This window comes from Nanorana parkeri, unplaced genomic scaffold (assembly GCF_000935625.1).
Source record: "Nanorana parkeri isolate BGI_ZX_2015 unplaced genomic scaffold, ASM93562v1 scaffold388, whole genome shotgun sequence".
NCBI lineage: Eukaryota > Metazoa > Chordata > Amphibia > Anura > Dicroglossidae > Nanorana > Nanorana parkeri.
In genome coordinates this window covers 1,159,253-1,181,007 of record NW_017306656.1, presented here as the reverse complement: position 1 = coordinate 1,181,007, position 21,755 = coordinate 1,159,253, and the positions used below count along the sequence as shown (strand labels likewise).

The window sequence follows — 21,755 nt, the reverse complement described above, 5'->3', positions numbered from 1 at the left end:
TTTCATTGGGGTTTTGGTGCCTGTTCTCAGAGAGGATGTCTGCCTCTTTGAGAGATATGCTTACTGCCTGTCTGGACAGGAAGTGAATAGAAATCTCATCTAACCAGGACAAATTTTGCAAATGTTTGCCTTTCAGTTTACCAAACAATAATTATTGAGCCACTTTGCATACAAAAATATATATTCACATTCCTATCTCATGACAAATTAGGCTTTTGTCTAGTAGATTGTTTAAATGTTTACCCTGAATGTACACAATATACTAGTATATGGTTAAAATAAACGGTAGAACTATGAAAACAGAAGACCCAGGGACAAACCCCCTCCCCAGCCCCCCAAATCACAGACGTGTGCGCACACACATACTGAAGCCAAGTTCAGTTTTTAGCTCCGCATCTAGATGTTAGGACTTGTAGATTGCGGTAATTTCCCCAGTTTCTGTCATTGATCAAATGCAGTTCCTTGCTGTGTGCATGATCTGCTGCAACAGTCTAGTTTGCTTGTGAACAGTCTGTGGGGTTTTTTTTTTCTTGGGGAGGCACAGTTGACTGGCAAATTAAATGGTCTGTCACAGTGTGCCTGTTAGAGGCCAGCAGCACCTTGGCTCGGACTTCAGATTATAATTCAATGTTACATGGTTAGTAGGTCTAGCCAACCTGTGACAATGAGACTGTTACAGGTCGGCTCAGTAGATCGGGAGGTGAGCGAACACATACCGGGTTCGCTCACCTCTCGATCCTGTCACGGCTCTCTGCCGTGACAGGGCGAGGGGCTGGATTCCCCTCTCCCCGCTCCGATCTGCCACTGCTGACTGGCGGAACGGACGGGGAGGGGGCGGGTACAGCTGGCTCTGCCTCTAGATAGGCGTCTCAGTATACCGCGAGCTGTAGACAGCGGTATACTGAGCTTAGGGTAACGGGAGGACGCTAGTTTGTGTCCTCCCGTTACCCTAAGGAGAACTATGGGTAAAAACACTGACCCCATAGTTCTCCTTTAATTTACTCTTAGTTAAATCTGAAATGCTTGTTTATTTTGCTTGTAAACAGTAATTTAAAATATTACTATCAAAACATAGCTTCTATTATAAATAAGCAATGCACAGTTTCCGAACTTTTGGATTATATGGCGCTTATTTGCATTTTACTCAAAACTCGCATTCATTTACTGAAAACTTGTAAAAGCTGCTTCTAATAAGACACTCATTTGCATGTGCTTGTCAATAAGGCTTTAAAATGGAAAGTGCTTTGACAAAGTTGATCACGTGCTGAATAATCCTGTGCTACTGCTGGATGTATGCAGAGTTGGGGAAATGTGTGCAATTAGGTAATCTCCCTGTAAACCTCTGCGTGATAGAAAATAGCAGTTATCAGCAATAAAATTCTTGCGCTGACTACATCTACAGTATTTGTTTTGCCTTTAATTATATGAAAGAAAATTGACATGCTGTCCATTTCTGAACGCTGCCAAAATGCTAAACGTTTAATTAAGGGAAAATGTTTACATGTGATTGGTCTCTGGTTATTTCCTTTTAAAAGAGGCTTTTTAATTAAATAAACATTGCTTAGGGTGAAACATAGAATTTATGCTACAGTTTGATTATGGCAGGTCAACAGCTTAACAATATAAATGTGGTATAGATATCAGATTTCGGCAGTTAAAATATTAATGAAAAGGCTGTATTTTGGTTCAATTCAAATCTTTTGAAGCTCTAAAGGGAAAGTATATTTTTTCAGAGCATGTGTTTGAGTTATTGCTACAGTATTTGAACAATTACCCATCTGAGCATTTGGTTATTAACAATTGTATGATTAAAGCTAAATTCTGTTGCTAATACTATAAAAACACTAATTATTACAGTTTTAGTTTTGTAAAAGGTGCATATACTGTATAAACGGTGTGTATGTGTGTGTGCATGTGTATATATAAGTAAAAGTAGCCTAAGTTTTCTTAAGGAAGGCTAGTGCTCGGAGCCCAGCAGGCTCTGCTTCAGTGCACATGTTTTGACAGAGCATGCTAATTGGAGGAAAGGGTAGTGTGCTGCTGCTTCTCTAAGGCCTGGTTCACACCTGGGCGTTTTGTAGCGTGTTCGAACGCTCTGCAAAACGCTCAAACACCGAAATCCCATTATTTCCTATGGGTATGGTTCACACCTGAAGCGTATTACAGGCCGTATGAACGCGCTACGCCCAAAGAAGAACAGGAGCTTCTTTGGGGCTTTTTGTCGCGCGTTTCCGTTGGGATACAGCCAAGTAGCCCTCGGAAACGCGCGTTTGTCGTGCGTTTTTTTTTACAGCGAATCGTGACAAACGTGCATATTCGATATACCTAGGTGTGAACCCAGCCTAATGTCTCAACAGCACTGGCAGATTTGTTCTGAATTACAATATATATAAAGCCAAACCCCCATTGTTTGTTTTTTGTTTACATTTTGGCTACAGGAGAGATTTATAACAGCTATCAGTGTTTGTTTTTATGGGGGAGTGGGTTTGCCATCTGTGACTGATTAGGGAGGTTTTCCTTCATTTCCTATTCTGTACACTCAACAGGAAGGATATCTTTCCCGTGTGAGTGAATTTCTCTCATTGGATGATTTCCTGTTATGGTAGTACTTCAAAATGTTGTATTTTCCCCCTCTTTGTTTTTTGTCACATTGGTTTAGAGCAAATCCCCTTTGCGTGGACAAAGACAGCAATAAACACCTCACAGTGGTTCTATCCCCTCACCACTTTATCCAAATTTAAAAAAATAGTTTAACCTTCAGGTATATTTTTAGCTGTGTTATTGCAGTTGGGGGCAAAGTTAAAAAGAAAGCCAAGTTTCATATAAATATTTAAATTAAGAATGAAAATAGACTGTAAAACACATTAAAAGCTGGATGGAAGAGCCAAGTTTGAAGTGTTCTGACTTAGGAGAAAAACATGTGTGAGACCTAGAACAAGTGAAAATACCCTGTGTCAGCCAACCTCTATATGTGCAAACTCCATCCGTTCATTACCATGGACTAGAAACTGATAAAATGCAGCACAGTACACCTGTAACATGTTCTATCTGGAATTAAAGTGACCTTCACCCTTTTAAGTGCTAGGTTTACCTTTTGGACTATGTTTCATGTTAAACCCACATTCAGGGTCCAATATAACAGTCACATCGCACACCCTTTAACAGGATGAGTGAATGGAGAAGCCTTCAAGACCTATCAGCCACCGCGGCACAAGGACTTGTATTTCATTGAGAAATACAAGTATTGTTTTGTCGTCGCACTTGTAGTCCATTCATTCTTCCTTCTGTCCATGTTACTGAATGTCTGTATCTCAGTATGGCGAAGGATGGAAAGAAGAATCTGCATTGCTCCCTCGTTCTACTGATTGCGGTTGCAATGCTTTACTGGCTCCAATGCACAATATAATAAATGCACATTTTCTTCTATGATTGTGCATTTTTTTTTGTTTTTTGTATATTTTTATTTTTGTATACTATAACTTCCTGAATCCTTGCCTAGGTGAGCATGACATATCCAGCCACTCACTGCCTTCTGTAACTCATACCAGGAGACCATTTGTAGGATCTTAGGCATGTATAGACACACTGTGGGCCTCTGCCAAGTCTATGGAACCTGGCAGAGGCCCATGGCATGTATGTGAATGCTGCAGATTTCCTTTTTTGTCAAATTTAATTAAAACGTTCAATAAAGTAACACCACGTTTAAGAAAAAAACAAAGGAATATAGAACAATACGAGTTAAACTCTACACACAAGATCTTTAACAAGAGCATGTGTCACATAAGGGTATATCAACTTGTACAACAAATACAAAGTAATAAGTTATCTTAGATGTCTCAAAGGGTAACGGCAGTCAGAGATGAAAGCAAACAAATACATGATAGTAATAACTAGAGTATGAGTTATTTCATATAAAGAAAAAAGGATCAGAATTTAAATTTATCTATAATCTTTTCAATGAAGTTGAACTAGAGGAAGGAGAAAGAGTAATAGGAAAAAATAAGGGGGATTGACTGAATGTTGGAAAAAGACAGAGAAAGAAACAAGGGCATCATATGTTAGATAGGAAGAGAAGGCTGAAAGGCATAGCAGGAAAAGGTAAAAGAGGAAAGAGGTTTGCTGGTTGCTAAAAGTAGCAAAAGTCCGCCCAAGCTGCCCAAATAACAGTATAACGTTCCAGCTTATCATGTGCCATCGCAGTCAGACAGATCTCCTTTTAGGTGGTGTGGAGGAGCGGAGCTGTGCAAGGACTTTACCTGCAAGGAAGACATGTTTGACTCTATGGTCTAGTAAGTATGTTTTTGTTTTGTTTTTTCCATAGGGTCAAGGGTTAAAGAATTTAAATTTCATTTTGGCTTGGTAGGGTGAGGTTCCTCTTTAAAAGATAAATATGTTGGTGCTGGGTTAGATGGTTTCTTTTTTATAAAGCAAATAATTTGTGGGAGAGACATAAGTTGAAAGCTGCAATTCTCTGTCTCCTGGAAACTGTGTTAGGGGACAGTAAGGTCATTTGCAATGAGTTGAAAGAATTTTAGCTTCAATTCCTTACAACTAGTACATAGCATAAGAGTTGGGGAGTGGTGATTTAAACCAGAGGCTTTTTACACAGGTATAGTTCTCTGCTTTTCCCTTTAAGAATAAACCTCTAAGAAACTCTATACATTTCCACATAGCTTCTCGTAACATTTATAGAAATAACCTTTTACGGCGTTTTCTTGTCTTGTTTGTAGCTTCCATTTAGCCTTTTGTAACCTAAAAGCTTAGTGTTCTATCGTTTGATCCTCTGAGACCTGTTCTTTGTTATGTATCTCTGAAGAGTTGCTGGTTGCAAGGTATATGTTATTTGTACCTTGTTTCAAAGTCAGCATCATATTCTCATTATCTCTGAACAAAAGCTTTTGTAATTATAGAATGTTTTACCCCTTACATTTCTACTTTGCTTCGCATACACTGGGTGGGGGAGTGTTTTGCGTTTAAAAGTCCAAGCTACATTACTGGACTGTAATTAAGAGTAAGCAAAGGTATAAGATTTTTTTTTTTCTTTTCATTTATTTAAAAGCATAAGTTGGTGAAAGCAACCAAATATAGTCCACAGTCTGGAAAAAATAGTTGGCTTTGTAAATCCTCTATTCAAGTTACCATTGTGTGTCACAAGGGATTCATTTGTTCATTTGTTAGGCTTATTTTCCCAAATAAAATAAATTTTGGCTTCTTAGTGTAAGATGATTTTTGGACTTGCTTAAGAAACATTACCACACCCCTGTAGTAATCCCCACCCCTGCTGTACTTCTGCTGACATCAGTGCTGCAGCGATGTTAGACACCTTCACTTATTTGTGTCTCTACCAAATAGTACGGGCTGGCACGGAGATGTCACATCGTCACTAGTGTCAATCATACCTGCAGGGAAGCTGGGGCTTGACTTACAGTGGGAGACATACTATCTGCAGCCAGAGAACGCCACCTTTTAAGCTATATGAAGAAAGCCAACATGGGTTTTCAGAGGCAGAGGTACACAAATGATGCCTGGAGTTGAGTTATCAGTAGAGAAAGGAAACCGAAATAAAAACAATTGTCAAACCGAAAATGTTTTTATAATTTTTTCAAATATTTTAAATATTTCATTTTTATTTTTTAAAAACTTTTTAAAAATGTTTATATTTATTTGTATTCATTTTTTATTACATATTTTTATTTTTTACTTTACTTTTAGGGGCTTCAGGGGAATATTAGGGGTCTAAACAGACCCCTGATATTTCCCTTTTAAAATAGAAAAAGAGATTGAGAACACAGAGTCTCCAATCTCTTTTTCTGTATCCCCTGTTATCAATGAACAGGAATCCTCTTTACTGAGTGTTCCTGTTCATTGATAACATGAGAACATTGTGTGTTTACTATAACTACAACTATGAATGAACAGGAGGTGATGCAGATCACTCCCATTCATTCATAATTGAGGATATAGTAACCATACTATGTCCTCAATTATTTACAAACACTCAGCGATCACTGATCCTTGAGTGTTTGTACGGCTCTCCTCTCTGACCTGCTGCCACAGGAGGCAGAGGGAGCGGAGCAGGGAGGATAGCCCAGCCTCTTGTGTAGGGGCGGACTGACAGCACATGGGGCCCCTGGGCAATACGAGATTATGGGGCCCCTTTTGCTCAGCCCATATACAAGCCACACCCACCCACAATCCCCACCCATCCCCAAGGCCCACCCAAATATACATTCTTCTGTTGCAGAAGTTATTTCTCCTCACTATTTTCAAAATAGCTGGTCTATTCACTAAAAAAAATAATTGCAGGGGAATTGGTAGAAGAATTTGAAATCTACACCAATATAGGGGATTTGGAAATTGAGCTAATTGGCAGAATTTGTATTATCTTTCCTCCTCATATCCTCATTAACATTTCTGCCTCTGTGCTGTGTAAGCAATGTGTGTTATCCCCTCCCCCCCCTCCAGACAGTGTATTGTGGGTAAAGGCAGGGCTGGTGTTTACTGATCATGATACAATGAGTGACAGGGAGGGGGCAGCTGATTACAGTCATATACACCGGGTGTCCGACTGATTTTCCTGTGGAGAATATTTAGAATTTTTAGGCTTCAGGCCTAATAAAATCTTCTTTAAAAAAATTAAGAAAGCCTGCAATGTGAGTCATGAAAAATGTGCACATGTATACATCATCACTGCACATGTACATTACCACAATAAATACAAATCACTTAAAAAGGTGAATATGTACTTTAAACTAAACAATATAAAACAAACATGACTTTGCACAAAGCCAAATGGTATTCCAAAATGCCCTGTATTCTATGTTGTAAGAAAGAAGGCAGGTTATGTACAGGTACGCACCATGGGAATCCCTATTTCAAGCATTGCCCCCCCCCCTACTTCATGTACCATTAGCTCTACCTGAGTATCGGTGTATCTCTACCTGTACCCCAGTTAGCGCGCTCGGCCTGCTGTCACTTTCTCTCCTTCCCGCTGGGACACAGAGTAGCGCCCAGCGGGGAGGAAAGAAACCTGGGATGTGCCGATGTATCGGCAGGAAAATGGCACTTTCAGCATTTAGTCAAAAGTGCCATTTTCGGCTGCCGATATATATCGGTGCATCCCTAGTTCTAAGTGCTAGAGGAAAGTTTTTACACGTTTCTGCAAATCTTCTTTGCTTGCCTGTATATATACTTGTTGAGCCATCACATGTACTTACGGCTTTGAAAGCCTCCCCATTGCTAAATATGTATGTGCCTGAACAGAAGTAGTTATACAGTCCCGCAGTTCAGATTCATTTGTATTTCTGAATGTTGCCAGTTTGGTTTGTTAGTGTGTCAGATCTCTCCGCTATCCTACTTGATTTAGAAGGTAATGCCAGCAGATCCAGCACATCAAAGGACAGTGGATCTGTTACTTAGGACTAAGTCAGCCTGACCTCTACAATTTCTTATTTTTACTGATGGAACACCACCTCCCTTTGGCCAACAAAATACATTTATAGATGTTAGCCAGCCAATCAGTTATGCATTGATTTAGCTCTTGATCATTGTGTCCTTTTGCTGCCCCATGCCAGTCTAGTCCTTGAATGTGTCTGAGTTTTTGGGGAGGGATGGAGTATATCTTATCTCAGTATGAGTTCTTTAAATTAGTTTTTTAAATTAGAGTAGGAATTACCAGCTACAGAGTCACCGTACAGTGGAGTTTAGAATTCCAATATATTTGCATATGCGTACAAACTTTTCTAACTAAAATATTAAAAACTGTTTTAATTGGAGCTCTTTATTGGTTGACAATGTTGCCTTTTGAGAAACTTTTGTACTTTCTTGGCCTGGGAATATTTTTTGAACTGTTGATATAATTAGGACAAGCCAACTTCGTATGACAACTAGCAATGTTTTCTCTGCTTTTGTTCTTTATTGTTCTCCATTATTTTGTTTATGAGCACAATATATTATAATTTTTGGTATATTGTGACACAGAGGAACATGAATGACAACAATGTAGTAATTTCAGGCATATAATAACAGTTTGATAAGAAAACATCTAATAATCTCAGCACAGTTTTCTTATCTTCTGCCATGAAAGTAGCTTTTGAAAACAGACAGTGCCATATCCAGATCATTGTGAAATGGCACACACTGTGCAGTGCTTATAAATATACCATCATGTGGCAGGCTTTACTCTGTAAAATGACATTACAGTTATGTTGCTTTTAATATCCTGTTGTGCCGGAGTACTTTACAAGCTTTTTACATGGCTTCGGCGGTGTGGTGGTAATTGTAATATTCTCTACAATTTTCTACAGCTGCTTAGGAGATCTTTTCAGTATTGCAGTGTCATGTGATTTTTTTTTCTTGTTATTTTCACAGGATAAAAAATGGATTCTCAATCATGAAGATGTGACACTAGGAGAATTACTGGGAAAAGTAAGTAAAGAGGCTGGATAGTGATATAATGCTTTCACTTTAGTTAAATAGAACATATGCAAAAATAAAATGGAGCTTGTCTGAGATATGAATAGGGAACCCATTACATATAATATCTCCCCTGTAAGGATAATATTTGTAATAAAATAGTCCTATAATTATACATATAACCTTGTTCTATTTTGAATAAGTGGGAAAAAAAACACTCAGAAAATTACTAAGTAGTATCCTGATTACAAGAGTTGATTGGAGCCCATTTCTGTGCTGTACATGACTCATAGCACCTGACAATCTCTAGGTTTTCTTTATTTGCATCAGGCAATACTACGGTGGGTCTCATTTAAAAAACAGCACTATGGCCATACACTACAACAAAAACGGTGTACATTTGTTAAGCACAGCGATTTGTTTTACAAATGTGCTTTGCATACTTCACAGTCCCTAAGTCTTAAATGATAAAAGAAAGGATAAAAAGCTGGAAGGAGAGCCCGGTCATCTGCCTTTTCAAAGTTTAGTGATCAGCTCGCCTTCATTCATAGAGCTCACTCTGCTTTATTGAGCAGAGAGAACATGTGTGGCTTCACTGGCTACACACCTTGGCCTGATATCATTGGAGTGGATACAACTGCTAAGACGGCACCTTGTCCCTCATAACTCTGTTGTTGCCATTGACATCTTATCCTAGTCTTCTCCCGGGTTCGTTGTCCTATTCCATCTTGATTAGGTGCCCTGGAATGGCATAACTCCTGTACAGTAGTTAAGTCATCCTGGCACCTAGCAGATACCAGGATTGTACCCTGAGCTGTGCATGATTGTACATTTAGAAAACACATTTCTGGCATGCAGGTAAGACTTTTTTTTTTTCTAGAAGAAACATGCAAAAAGTCTCTCCTGCTATTAACCTTTTTGTTGCCATGGGCGAATCTCATATGTCACTGGCAGCAGGCTCCTTTAACCACTTGATGACCGGGGTGTTAAACCCCCTTCCTGTCCAAACCATTTTTCAGTATTCAGCGCTGCAGTACTTTGACCGACATTTATTCCATCATGCAACGCTGTACTGAAATATAGAGCTTTCTTTTGGGGGTATTTAATCACCACCGGGGCTTTTATTTTTTACTATAGTAAGGAAAAATTACCAGAAAAAAACAAACTTTTCCCCTTATATTAAATTATAAAACATTTATTATTACCCAATTTTTTGGTAAAATATAAAAGACGGGGTCAGGTCGGGTAAAAAGACACCAAACATGTCCAGCCTTAAAATTGCACGCGCCCACGAAACCTCAAACAACTACAATACCCAATTGTCCGTAGGCGATGCTTTAAAAGCTTTTACCGCTCATCAGTTTAGTGTTATCAGTGATTGATGGTGCTAAAATGATTGCCCTCACTCCGACATTCGCGACAATATGTAACATTTGTAGCGCAATTGCCGTTTTCGTGTGCTGGCGCGTTTTTACATTTATATGCCAGGCTGCTGTAAACAAAGCTAGCAGGGTCTTGTCCTGTATTAAAAAGGGGATGTATTGCAGGGACAAGTCTATAATTTTGCCACTTTATAGATCATTGGTTCGACCTCATCTGGAGTACGCGGTCCAGTTCTGGTCACCAGTACTAAGAAAAGATGTCCTTGAGTTGGAAAAAGTCCAGCGAAGGGCAACCAAACTAATTAGGGGTATGGAGGACCAGAGCTACGAGACGAGGCTACTAAATTTAAACATGTTCACATTAGAGGTGAGGAGATTAAGGGGGGATATGATTTCCATGTACAAAATGTTTAATGGTGGTAGCAACATTAGCGATAAACTGTTTAAAATTAACTCCGTTACAAAAACTAGAGGCCATCACCTAAAATTGATGGAAAAAAAATTCCAGCACAAGGGGCGAAGGGGGTTCTTCACAGTAAGATCAGTTAGGGTCTGGAACTCACTGCCACAGGCGGTGATTTCAGCAAATAATGTGGAATTGTTCAAGAAACGTTTGGACGATTTCTTAAGGGACCGTAATATACAGGGGTACGGGTACTCCTAGAATGAGATCCTAATAGGTTGGACTTGATGGACTAATGTCTTTATTCAACCTCAAATACTATGTAACTATGTAACTATGTAACTATATGTGTGTAAACGTGGGGGTGAGAGACTTAACGGATAACTATGAGGTGAGTGCTTTTCACTCACCTCATAGTTCTAGCCGACCTGTGACAATGAGACTGTCACAGGTCGGCTCAGTAGATCGGGAGGTGAGCGAACACATACCGGCGCTCGCTCACCTCTCGATCCTGTCACGGCTTTCTGCCGTGACAGGGGAGGGGCTGGATTCCCCCCGCTCCGATCCGCCAGCGCTGACTGGCGTAACGGACGTGGGAGGGGGCGGGTACAGCTGGCTCTGCCTCTAGATAGGCAGAGCCAGCTGTCAGTCACGCAGCTAGGCGGATCGCGGCACAATTGTAGGGATCCGCGTCATCTGCGGCGTCTCAGTATACCGCGAGCAGCAGCTCGTAGTATACTGCGGCGTCTCAGTATACCGCAGCAGCTTGCGGTATACTGAGCCTAGGCTGACAAGAGGACGCTAGTTTGTGTCCTCCCGTTACCCTAAGGAGAACTATGGGGAAAAGCCTTAACCCCATAGTTCTCCTTTAAAAAATGTTGTATTTTTTTTACTTTTTTAATATGTGACTTTTTTTTTTTTTACACTTAAAGGAGAACTATGAGATGAGTGATTTCCACTCACCTCATAGTTCTAGCCGACCTGTGACAATGAGACTGTCACAGGTCGGCTCAGTAGATCGGGAGGTGAGCGAACACATACCAGGTTCGCTCACCTCTCGATCCTGTCACGGCTCTCTGCCGTGACAGGGGGAGGGGCTGGATGCCCCTCTCCCCGCTCCGATCTGCCGGCGCTGACTGGCGGAACGGACGTGGGAGGGGGCGGGTACAGCTGGCTCTGCCTCTAGATAGGTCCTCTTTATGGAGACATTGGGGGTCTCTTAGACCCCTAATGTCACCTGGGGACCCCCAAAGAAGCTGATGAAGCAGAGATCTGCTTCACCAGCTTCTTCTCTGGCTGTAGCAGCCAGATGACTGACAGGTGAATGCGGAAGTAATGCTGGGGGCGCACGCAGGCAGCACATACAAGCGATCGGACGGCTATAGAGCCGCCGATCACTTGTATGTGAAACAGCCGCTAACGGCTGTTTACAATGGACAGGTTTTTTTCTGCTGGGGTGCTTGCGCGAGCAGAAAAAAAAGCCATCTATTTACGGCTGATTGCATCACTTCCAGTCCCTTAGCTGTCATTGCTCGGCTGCAGAAGCCAGGCAATAAGCTATTAGACGACGATCTAGGCTCCAATAGCTTATTTGGAGTGGAAAGTTGACACTGGGGGTCTTTTTGATGCCTAGTGTCACCTTAAAGAGAACCTGTCGCTTACATTGGGCTATCACATGGGGTGCTTTTAAGCCCCCTTATGTGATACCAATAACGTAAAATAAACGTAAAAGTAACATTTGTAAAGTCCTCTGCCCCTGCGAGCGCTCGCATATTAACGTATAAGTAAAGGATGGACATCGGCACTTCAAAACAAATCCAGTACGTCTATTAATTCACGTAATTGTTGTAGATGCAAAACACAAGATACAACATTTCGGGGTCTCCCAGGATCCCCTTCATCAGGCAAACAAGGCAAAAAAAGGAATCACTTGTTAGCCTGATGAAGGGGATCCTGTGGGACCCCGAAACGTTGTATCTTGTGTTTTGCATGCATGGCTCTTTCTATGTGTCAGGAAGTGTGAGGGGAGAGAAGAGCCATGGGAGCGAGCACAGCAGACGTTCTAAAGGGATTAAAATAGAAATGCTTTATTTTAAAGCATAAGAGAATGTGGTTTAGGAGAATGTTCATTGTGTAGATGTATATAAGAAGGAAAAAGCTGAGGGTTTTGTGTCGCTTTTAGGACAATTAAGTATACAGTGATGGGGGTGGTGGGTTTTAAAGGACTCACCGGACACCTTACAATCTAGTTATATACTCTCCTTTAGACCTACCAACAACTATTTAAAGCAAAGGCCTCCCTTTTTTTATAGATGAAAATATTTTTTTAGGAAATCCATAATTTTTCACAGTTTTTGTTAAATTTAAAGGAGATGGTACAGAGATTGTAACTTTGTGTGTCCAGATTAATGGGTTTTCCACACAATCAGTTTACATATTTGTGCCATTATTGAGGTATCTAGTTACACTCATATACAGTATGTCATTTAACTGGCAGTGATTGTCTTACTTGCCCTTACTTGTCTTACTTGCCCTTTGTAGCTTGAACTAAACCCATGATAAACCACCAGATGCTGAGAATTTCACACAGTGTATTACCTGCCTTGTTCAGCTCTCACAGGAGGAAGTGAAGCACAGGTCGCAATTATGAATTGTATTGCCAGCTCCTATATAAAAAGAACATGCATACTTCCTAACCTCCTATAACATCATTGTGGCAAGAAATGACCGACTTGCACTTAAATACATTTATTTGGGTACATATACCCAAATAAATGGGTAATATCATTCAGGCATCCACGGTAAAGGTGAATGTAAATGAAACCCCACACATGTAACACTGACTTGTTTAGTGGAACAACCATTTTTTTAATATGTTTTAGCCCATAGAAACCATTTAGATTTCAAAACTATGAAATGTGGTTATTGATTGGTTACCAGGTAGTTGTTGCTATTTGCCTTACAGAAGGCAGCAGTGCAACACATGTATCTTGTCTGCATAGACTTTGTTTGCAGCTGAATGTTGATAGCTTCTTGCCTGCTGGCTAGCTATTTGTCTGAATGTGAAAGCCCCATGTCTTTCTTTATAAATAGAAATGTAAAAACCGAAATAGAAATTATTGTCAGAACGAAACCGAAAATGTTTTGATTTAAATTTTTTTCAATATTTTTTTTATTTTTTATAAACTTTTTTTATTTATTTTTATTCATTTTTTATTTTCTACTTTTACTTTTAGGGCTTTGGGGAAATATTAGGGGTCTAAACAGACCCCTGATATTTCCCTTTTAAAATAGAAAAACAGCGTTCCAGTTCATTGATAGCATGAAAACATTGTGTGTTTACTATAACCATAATCATGAATGAACAGCAGGTGATGTAGATCACTTCCCATTCATTCATAATTGAGGATATAGTTAGCATACCATGTCGTCAATTATGTACAAACACTCAGTGATCGCTGAGTGTTTGCTCTCGCTCTCCTTTCTGGGACGCTGTCACAGGAGGCTGAGCGAGCAGGGAGGAGAGCCCTGTATCCGCCCCCACACCGCTCTGCCGGACTGTGATAGGTGGCTGAGCGGTGTGGGAGGAGAGACACCGGCTGTTCACAGCGCTCTCCTCCTGCTGCGCTCGGCCGGCTGTCAGTTTCTCTCCTCCCCGCTGGGACAAAAAGCAGCGCCCAGCGGGGAAGAAAGAAACCTGGGATGCGCTGATGTATCGCCCGGAAGATGGCACTTTCGGCATTTAGCCAAAAGTGCAATTTTCGGGCGCTATATATCGGTGCATCCCTAATATATATAGATAGATATATCTATCTATATATATCTATCTATAAATATTTCTGAAGGAGCCATCCATTCCTGCTCCTTTAGTTCTCCCAAACCTATTTACAGTATATCTTGCATGTCAGGGGACAGTTAAATCTTTGCATTTTACTAAATGACATTTCAGTACTTCTGGTGTTATCAGATGAGCATTTTACATTTGTTACCTTGCAGTAATCTATGACGCCTTTCGCAAGTGAAAATTGAACTTTGTTATGAATGGCTACCAGGCCTATGTAATTTTCTGTTTAAGGCTGTGAATCACACTGATCAGTTGTCATCCTTAATATTCATTGCTTGGTACAGGGAAGCAAAGTACATCAGATTAATTTTTTGTTCGAATTTTATCCTCTTTAATTTAATCATTTGTGGTTTCTCTTTTCAGACAAAAAATAAATAAAATAATTTCTTTTGGTATTTATTTTTTTAAATTAGTGCTATGAACTAGCGTGTCTGTACTATGGAGTTCATTTACCAATTTCAGAATAAGATTATATATTAATGCACTGAATATTAATACCTGTATTGAAACCTGCGATGTGTTTGCTTAGATGCAAATGTAAAACAGCATTGTAACAGATACGAGTGAGTGCTGTTCAGTACAGTTCAGAAAAATAGATACTTTGAGGGGAATTTATCAAACTTAGAGCAGACAAAATCTGGAGCAGTTGCATAGGGCAACCAATCAGCTTCTCTCAATTTTTTTGAGTTGAGATTTGCAAATGAAAGACAGAAGCTGATTGGTTGCCTTCATGTCAAAACCAATAACAATGTTTCGGGGCCACACAGGCTCCCCTTCATTAGGCTTAAAATTACATTGAAGGGGACCCTGTGTGGCCACGAAACGTTATTTGTTTTGACGTGAATCGTCAATAAACAAACGTGTTCTTCACTTCAATATGGTGTGCTGGTGACATCTTTAACAAGTTTCAGTATTGGCTGCGCCATCCGCGGTCATTTCAAGACCCACGCTGACAGGGTTACACGGTAAGGAGTGCAGCAGGATTCTGGAATACATAGTTCATAGCCAGACTGGAAGAAATTAGATAAGAGGCACTGAATTGCTCCTTAGCAGAACATGCCAAATAAGGTATTTTGTTGAAGAAAAACTCTGATTATAGCTAGGCTGCTCTAAAACACCTAGTAAGCAGTATATATATGCAAAAACATTTTTTTAAAGTTCCGAAAAAGGTTTAAACTTACCTTCGTCTCCACCGCGCGCTCCCATCTGAAGATCCTAAAAAATCTTGGGTGGCTGCAGATCATGGGGCAGGAACCATGCGCAGTACAGACCTTTGGCCGGGAGAGGAGGAGAGACACAAGGTAAGTCAATGGAGCAGCGTGCACCCGCACAGACTCCGTGGGACAGGAAGTGCCAGGAAGAGAGAGGAGTCAGCGCTGGATCAGAGACTGGCACCAGCGCTGGAGGGATTCATGAAAACTACAGGAAAGCAGACGATAATCGGATCAAGAGGCATCATTTAAGGTAAGTCCTTACGCTAGCATGGGGGTGGGGGTATCCTTAATGTCACTTTAAAATGACAAAATGTAAACGTAAATAAAAATTATTCATAAAAAGTCATATTTTTTGTATACTTTCATTATACATTTTGAATACTTATTTTTATTTATACTTTGATTCAAAAATATATTTTGTTTTTAAATGTTTTGTATTTTTTTCCCTTTAGCCCTGATGAATTTTCTAACTCTATATCTTACAGTGTGCCACTCTATATATCTACCTTTTGATCCTTTAATGCTGCTTAGCCAGGTAGATTATATCTTTGCAGCTCTGCAGTTTCCTGTGTTCTTGCCTGACAACTGCACAGCTAAGCAGCACCACTTAATGCTCATTCTTAATGCGTAAAGGGCCATCGGAGAAATTACTTGAGAAGCTGCTAGAAAGTTTGCAAAATCTGTAATTCTGTAAATGCCCTGATAATGATTATTCTTTGAACCTCTTTAGATAGATAATCAAGAAGAAGAATTCAGTATGTGATGTGAGCTAATATGACTGATTTTAATTTGCTATAGGGCAATTTTGGTGAAGTTTACAAGGGAACCCTAAAAGATAAAACACCAGTTGCTGTGAAAACGTGTAAGGAAGATCTTCCTCAGGAACTGAAAATTAAATTTTTATCTGAAGCCAGGTGAGTTCAGTTCAGATTGTAGTAAATGGAGAATTACATAATCATAAGCATCTCTTAATTAGTTACTGTCTTTCACAGTGGGGACTGAATTAATACTGTTATTTGTTGCATGTATTGAAGACAAATCTGGCAATCTTTCATGCTGTAATTAGGATGCATATTAATAACGCTTTTTGCATTGCAGTTCTTTGATACATTGTGAGGGAAAATATTAATGCGTCTCACACACTTCTGCAGTCACCACAAAGCGGGAAACTAGATTAGTCATATATTCTGACAAATTCAGCTTTACCTGTTATTAGCAGTGAACAGCAGCAAAAAATGAAAAATATATATAATCATTATGAAATGTTTTCTTTTTAAATATCTTGCCAGTTTAATTTAGTCAATGCATTAAATAACACCTGCCTGAAACCATCTATGCATGAAACTAATGTTATCTGATCCTTAAGGACCCACTAAACTAATGAAAATGATTGAGTTATAAAGAAAGCAACAGTTAGTTTCCTGTTTAATAATTGCATAGCAATTACTAAGGACTGTCACTATGAAATATCCTTCAGCTTAAAATGGCAGGTAACATATCATGACAAGCTGTATAGCAAAATGAATTAAATTACAGTTTTTTCCTGTGCGGCTATAAATACCTATATTAGTGATTATTTATGCAAAAAGTATGGCGTTTAGGCAATACCCTTAATTGGCTATCTTGAAGATGCTAGTTTTTAGGATCCATTAGGCTCTTTCTATAGGCTTTATATTTTACTTTTTTTTTGTGTACACTTTTTGTTTACATGTGCTATGTTGCCATTATACAGGTGAAACTCGAATAATTAGAATATCGTGCAAAGTTCATTTATTTCACTAATGCAACTTAAAAGGTGAAACTAATATATGAGATAGACTCATTACATGCAAAGCAAGATAATTCAAGCAGTGATTTGTCATAATTGTGATGATTATGGCTTACAGCTCATGAAAACCCCAAATCCACAACCTCAAAAAAGTAGATTATTACATGCAATCAATAAAACAAGGATTGTACATAGAACAATATCGGACCTCTGAAAAGTACAAGCATGCATATGTACTCAGTACTTGGTTTGGGCCCCTTTTGCAGCACTTACTGCAATTACTTTTGCACGATATTCTAATTATTCGAGTTTCACCTGTACATTAAAATGCTAATTTCTTAATTATAAATTACAAGACACAGGATCTTGTGGCCTTAGACCATGGGTTATATGCTGCTGCCTTCAGGTGATTGGAGATTGGCAAACAAAGCTGTAGGACAGCTATAATGTAACCCCCAGCAACCCTTAGTTTTTTGTCTTAGATGATGGATTTCTGTAACCAAAATATTTTTTCATTTTGTCTTTTATTACTTTTACCAAGATTCTATAAAGATTCCTAGCTGCAACATAGCCACTGCAGCTTCTTTTCTGCAGCTTTCCAAATCAGTTGACTCCTTGGTTGTGTTTTGGGGAACCACATGCAGACCCCATCAGGCAGAAGATGTGGGGCCAGTCTGTAATGTTACTTTGGACACTGGATCCTGTGTCAGACGCTCACCTAGGCGCAACGCGTTGAGCTAGCTGCAGAATGTTACATATGTCCAGGGCCATGACACTACTGCCTGGTGTTACCCTATACCTGAAGACCCTATAGGGGATGAGCCCACCAAGAGGGCAAAGATCTGGATCGGATTCATACTTTTAAATACATTCACAACTGACAAGTGAGGACTGCAAGTGCAGGGTAAGTCGAGGCTTCTGCCCTACTAGGTTGCCTAGTGTGCTGTTGCTCTTTGTTTCCTTTGGGCTTAACTATGGAGCAGTGGAAGGTCAGGCATGTTTTTGTATTGGTATTTGGTGCCCTTATAGTGGTTTACCTTTTTGCCTCCGTTGTATCTTGAGAATGCTAGGGCTCCTGAGTAGCCTCCTTTTGGCCTGGCTATACTGAACATGTGTGGGGGGGATGCACATAGGCTTTCACAGCCATCTGGAGTTGGGACATTTCGGATGCCTGGGCCCAGAATATTGTGTACAAAGGCTACAAGTTAAATTTTCAGCTTCTGCCTCCACCTTGTTTCACGCTGTCAAATTTATTGGCCTCCCTGCAAAGTAAAGCAGATCTCCACTCTGCTCTTTAGTGGCTCCTCTCTTAGGGGTCATATTTCCTGTCTTAGAGGAGGAATGGTTTCAGGGCTTCTGCTCAAACCTGTTCACCCTTCCAAAGGCCATTGTAGGTCTTCATCCCATTCTGGATCTAAATATGCTCAACAGGTAGTACCAGGTACCTTTGGGCTCAAAAGTTCCATATGGAGTCTGCAAGATCTGTCATTGCACCCCTGCAATCAAGGCATCTTCTGCCCTCCGTGAACTTCAAGGACACCTACTTGCGCATCCCCATCTTTCCACCATATCTACTTTTTGCTAAGGGCAGGCAACATTACTTATTTGTTTATTTTCCTATTGGCCTGTCCACTGCACCTCACGTTTTCACCTAGATCTGCTATGCTATTTTGGAATACCTGGATGTTCTCTTGGTAAATAAACAATCAGTCAAGACAATATTAGCTCTCCGGACCCTAAGGTTTTTTGAGGTTCTGGGACTAATTGTTGCCTTTTTTGAGGCAATAGTGTATCCATAATTTCACTCCCAACCATTTCAACTCAACATTCTGACAGCTTGAGACAAGCCAACTCAGTCTCTGAATCATTCCATATGCCTCTCCAGCAGAACCAGGCTTGCCCTGCAGTGGTGGTTTTCCAATCCAGTGCTAAAATTAGGAAATCATTCCTCCTAATGGCTTGTAGGGTATATATGACGAACCTTTCAGGCTGGCAATGAATATTGGATATCCTCTTGGTGTAAGGGACCTCATCATCAGGGGAAGCTCGGCTTCCGATTAACATCTTACATTTCAGGGCATTCGGTTGTCCCTTCAATTTTAGACCCCTCAGCTGCAAGGTCATCTTGACTAGGATTCAGTTAGTGCTACTGCAGTGACCTAGATCAACCATCAGGGTGGCACCAGGAGTTGCACAGCTCAAAGAGAAGTGGACCGGATTCTTGATTGAGAAGAATGCCACTTTCCAGCCCAGATCTGAGGGACACAGGTCTAGGCGATTTGGTCAGGCTAGAAGGTTGACTTCTTCCAAAGTCTAACATCTTACCTGGAAGAACTACCTTGCGTGGAAAAGGGATAAGGACATTTCATCCCAGGAAGTACTCCATAGGGTGAATCTTGTCTTTTCTGCAATCTGGTCTGGGTCAACATTTGGCCTTGAGCCAAAAATCACCCCTATCTGTAATTTTCCATAGACCACTTGCCTCTTTCAAGGTGAAAGCTTTGTTCAGGGTGTTGCTCACATTGCTACCCAGTGCCTCTGTAGCATTTCAATCTAGTCCCTTCGGTCCTTCAGATGCTGCTCTTTGAACCCTTCAGTTATATCCCCCTTTCCGCCCTATTTCTCAAGGTTACCTTCCTCTTTACTATCATCTCCACAAGACAAGTTTCTTTCTTAGTTGAGGCCTTATCCTGTAAAGAGCCCTTCCTTGTGTTAAATAAGGATAAGGTAGTCTTGAGTTCTTAGGCCTCCTTTCTTCCCAAGGGGAGGTTCTTCCTTGGTTCTTAACCAGAACATTGTCCTTTCCTCTCTCTCCTGCTCTGAAACATTCCAGGGAAATTTCTGTCCTGGTTTGGCCTTTGGATGTGATTTGTGCTGTGCTCCTCTCTCTCTCTAAGCTACAGCTTCATTTAGGCAATTCGATTTCCTCTGTTATTCTGGTGGGTCCTGCCTCTCGGTTCACCACTGCTAGGTGGATTAAACAATGAATTACTCAAGTGTATAGCCTAAGATATAGAGTACCTAATGGGCTTTTGTGCATCAGACATTAGTTTCTTAAATTTTCAAAGCCGCCTGGTCTTCCATTCACATGTTCAAGTGGATGTTTTGACATCATCTGATGCCAATTTTGGGGCATAAGGTGCTTAAAGCCACTCTGAGTTTTATTGAGCCCTTCTTTTCACCTGTTTGCTACATGCACCTGTTAGCGTTTGTTTGCTGTTTTGGACATCCCAAGGTCTAAGACAAAAGATGGGTTGTTGTCTTCGTTGTAAATTCCTTTTCTTGGAGTACATTGCAGGACACAGGTTCCTAACCTTTTTCAGTGGGGCAACCCCTGCACTGCAAGGGTTATGTGCTTTTTTTCATCTTGGGACAGAAATAATGAAGTTACCCACCTGAACCTTGCAGCCAGTTGGCTGTTAGACCGGTCCCCACTGCCTCTGTGCCCCTCCACTCCAGCTTTCTAAGGTCCTTTGAGTCATCATGTCCTATACAGGGAATAGGCTGTGAGAATGCAGAGGGACATTGCATCACTGCAGCGGGGGAGTAGACAGTTGGCAGGGTAACAGCTGGATCCAAGGATCGGTCAAATGGGTTTAAACACTATTAGTGTATACACTTGTGAGGGCTGTGATTGAGTCACAGCGATCACAAGGTACAGATCCACACTAAGCTGTCATTGGGCAGCCAGTGTGCTTATGAATGTCCAATGTGGTTTTTGGAATCTCCGTAAATAACGCAGTTTTTTAGGGTTGTACAAGAGTAGTTAGGTTGTTTTATCTATAGAATCATTATGGAGCTACAAACCTCCACAGCCTGCTGATTGTAATTTAGATATCCTACAGTCAGGAGCGGCAGTGTATGTGACCATCACATCCTATTTATCTTGCAACCTGAATTTTAGGTTCTTTTCAAATTTAACTGTGAAAATAACCAAATTGTTTTAGTGATCGAGTCAGTCAAAGGCCAGATTTGCTGGTATCATCAGACCCTACTTTACATGTTTGCATTGTCGTTAGCTATATGCACAACCTCAGTATTCTAGGCTTGTGATCTCCATACTGCAGTTGAGCTAGTGAAATAACTAAGGTGTTGTTAAGCAAACAAATATATAATACCTTAATGTCCTGGCATTGCTGCATCCATTTGAGAAATGTAGTTGTGGTACATGCTTTGATTGTTTGCTATATCGTTATCTAAAACATATATGCTTTGTTCTGTTATGTTTGCACAGAATACTGAAGCAATATGATCATGTCAATATTGTAAAACTCATTGGAGTATGTACACAGCGACAGCCAATATATATTGTCATGGAGCTTGTGCCAGGTAAGTTATTTTTTAAGTGTACATATAAATACTAACAATGAACTTCTGTTTGCTTCCTTTTGAGCTGTTAAATTTACTATTAAAAATGTTTTTTGATATTTGTTCAATAAGTGCAAAACATTACCTGTTGATCAGGTCAGAAATCCAGAGCTGTGCAATGTCCAGCCCTGTCTCAATCACAATTACCAGCTCTGCATAGCACACTTTCTTTACATGAGCCCTGAAGGATGGAGAGGGAGGAATAAATTTTGTAGGGCAGCAAAAGATGACTGGGAAGGGCTGCCACCAATCCTTGCAATTTCCGTCTAGCAAAGGTACTGTGTTGTCAGCTCACAACAGGAGATTAGAATCAACAGGTATCTTTGTGGACATGCAAGGTCTTTAAATGTGTAAAACATAG

The 21,755-nt window shown here is 40.3% G+C and overlaps 1 protein-coding gene across 1 annotated transcript in view; it reads left to right on the top strand.

Moving 5' to 3' along the window:
• Window positions 1–21,755, top strand: part of FER (FER tyrosine kinase) — a 153,183-nt gene that overhangs the window by 73,896 nt on the left and 57,532 nt on the right. The window contains exons 12-14 of the mRNA XM_018559316.1: window positions 8,371–8,427; window positions 16,057–16,172; window positions 21,261–21,355. Coding sequence (XP_018414818.1) covers window positions 8,371–8,427; window positions 16,057–16,172; window positions 21,261–21,355 — 268 coding nt within the window. The remainder of the gene's footprint in view (window positions 1–8,370; window positions 8,428–16,056; window positions 16,173–21,260; window positions 21,356–21,755) is intronic.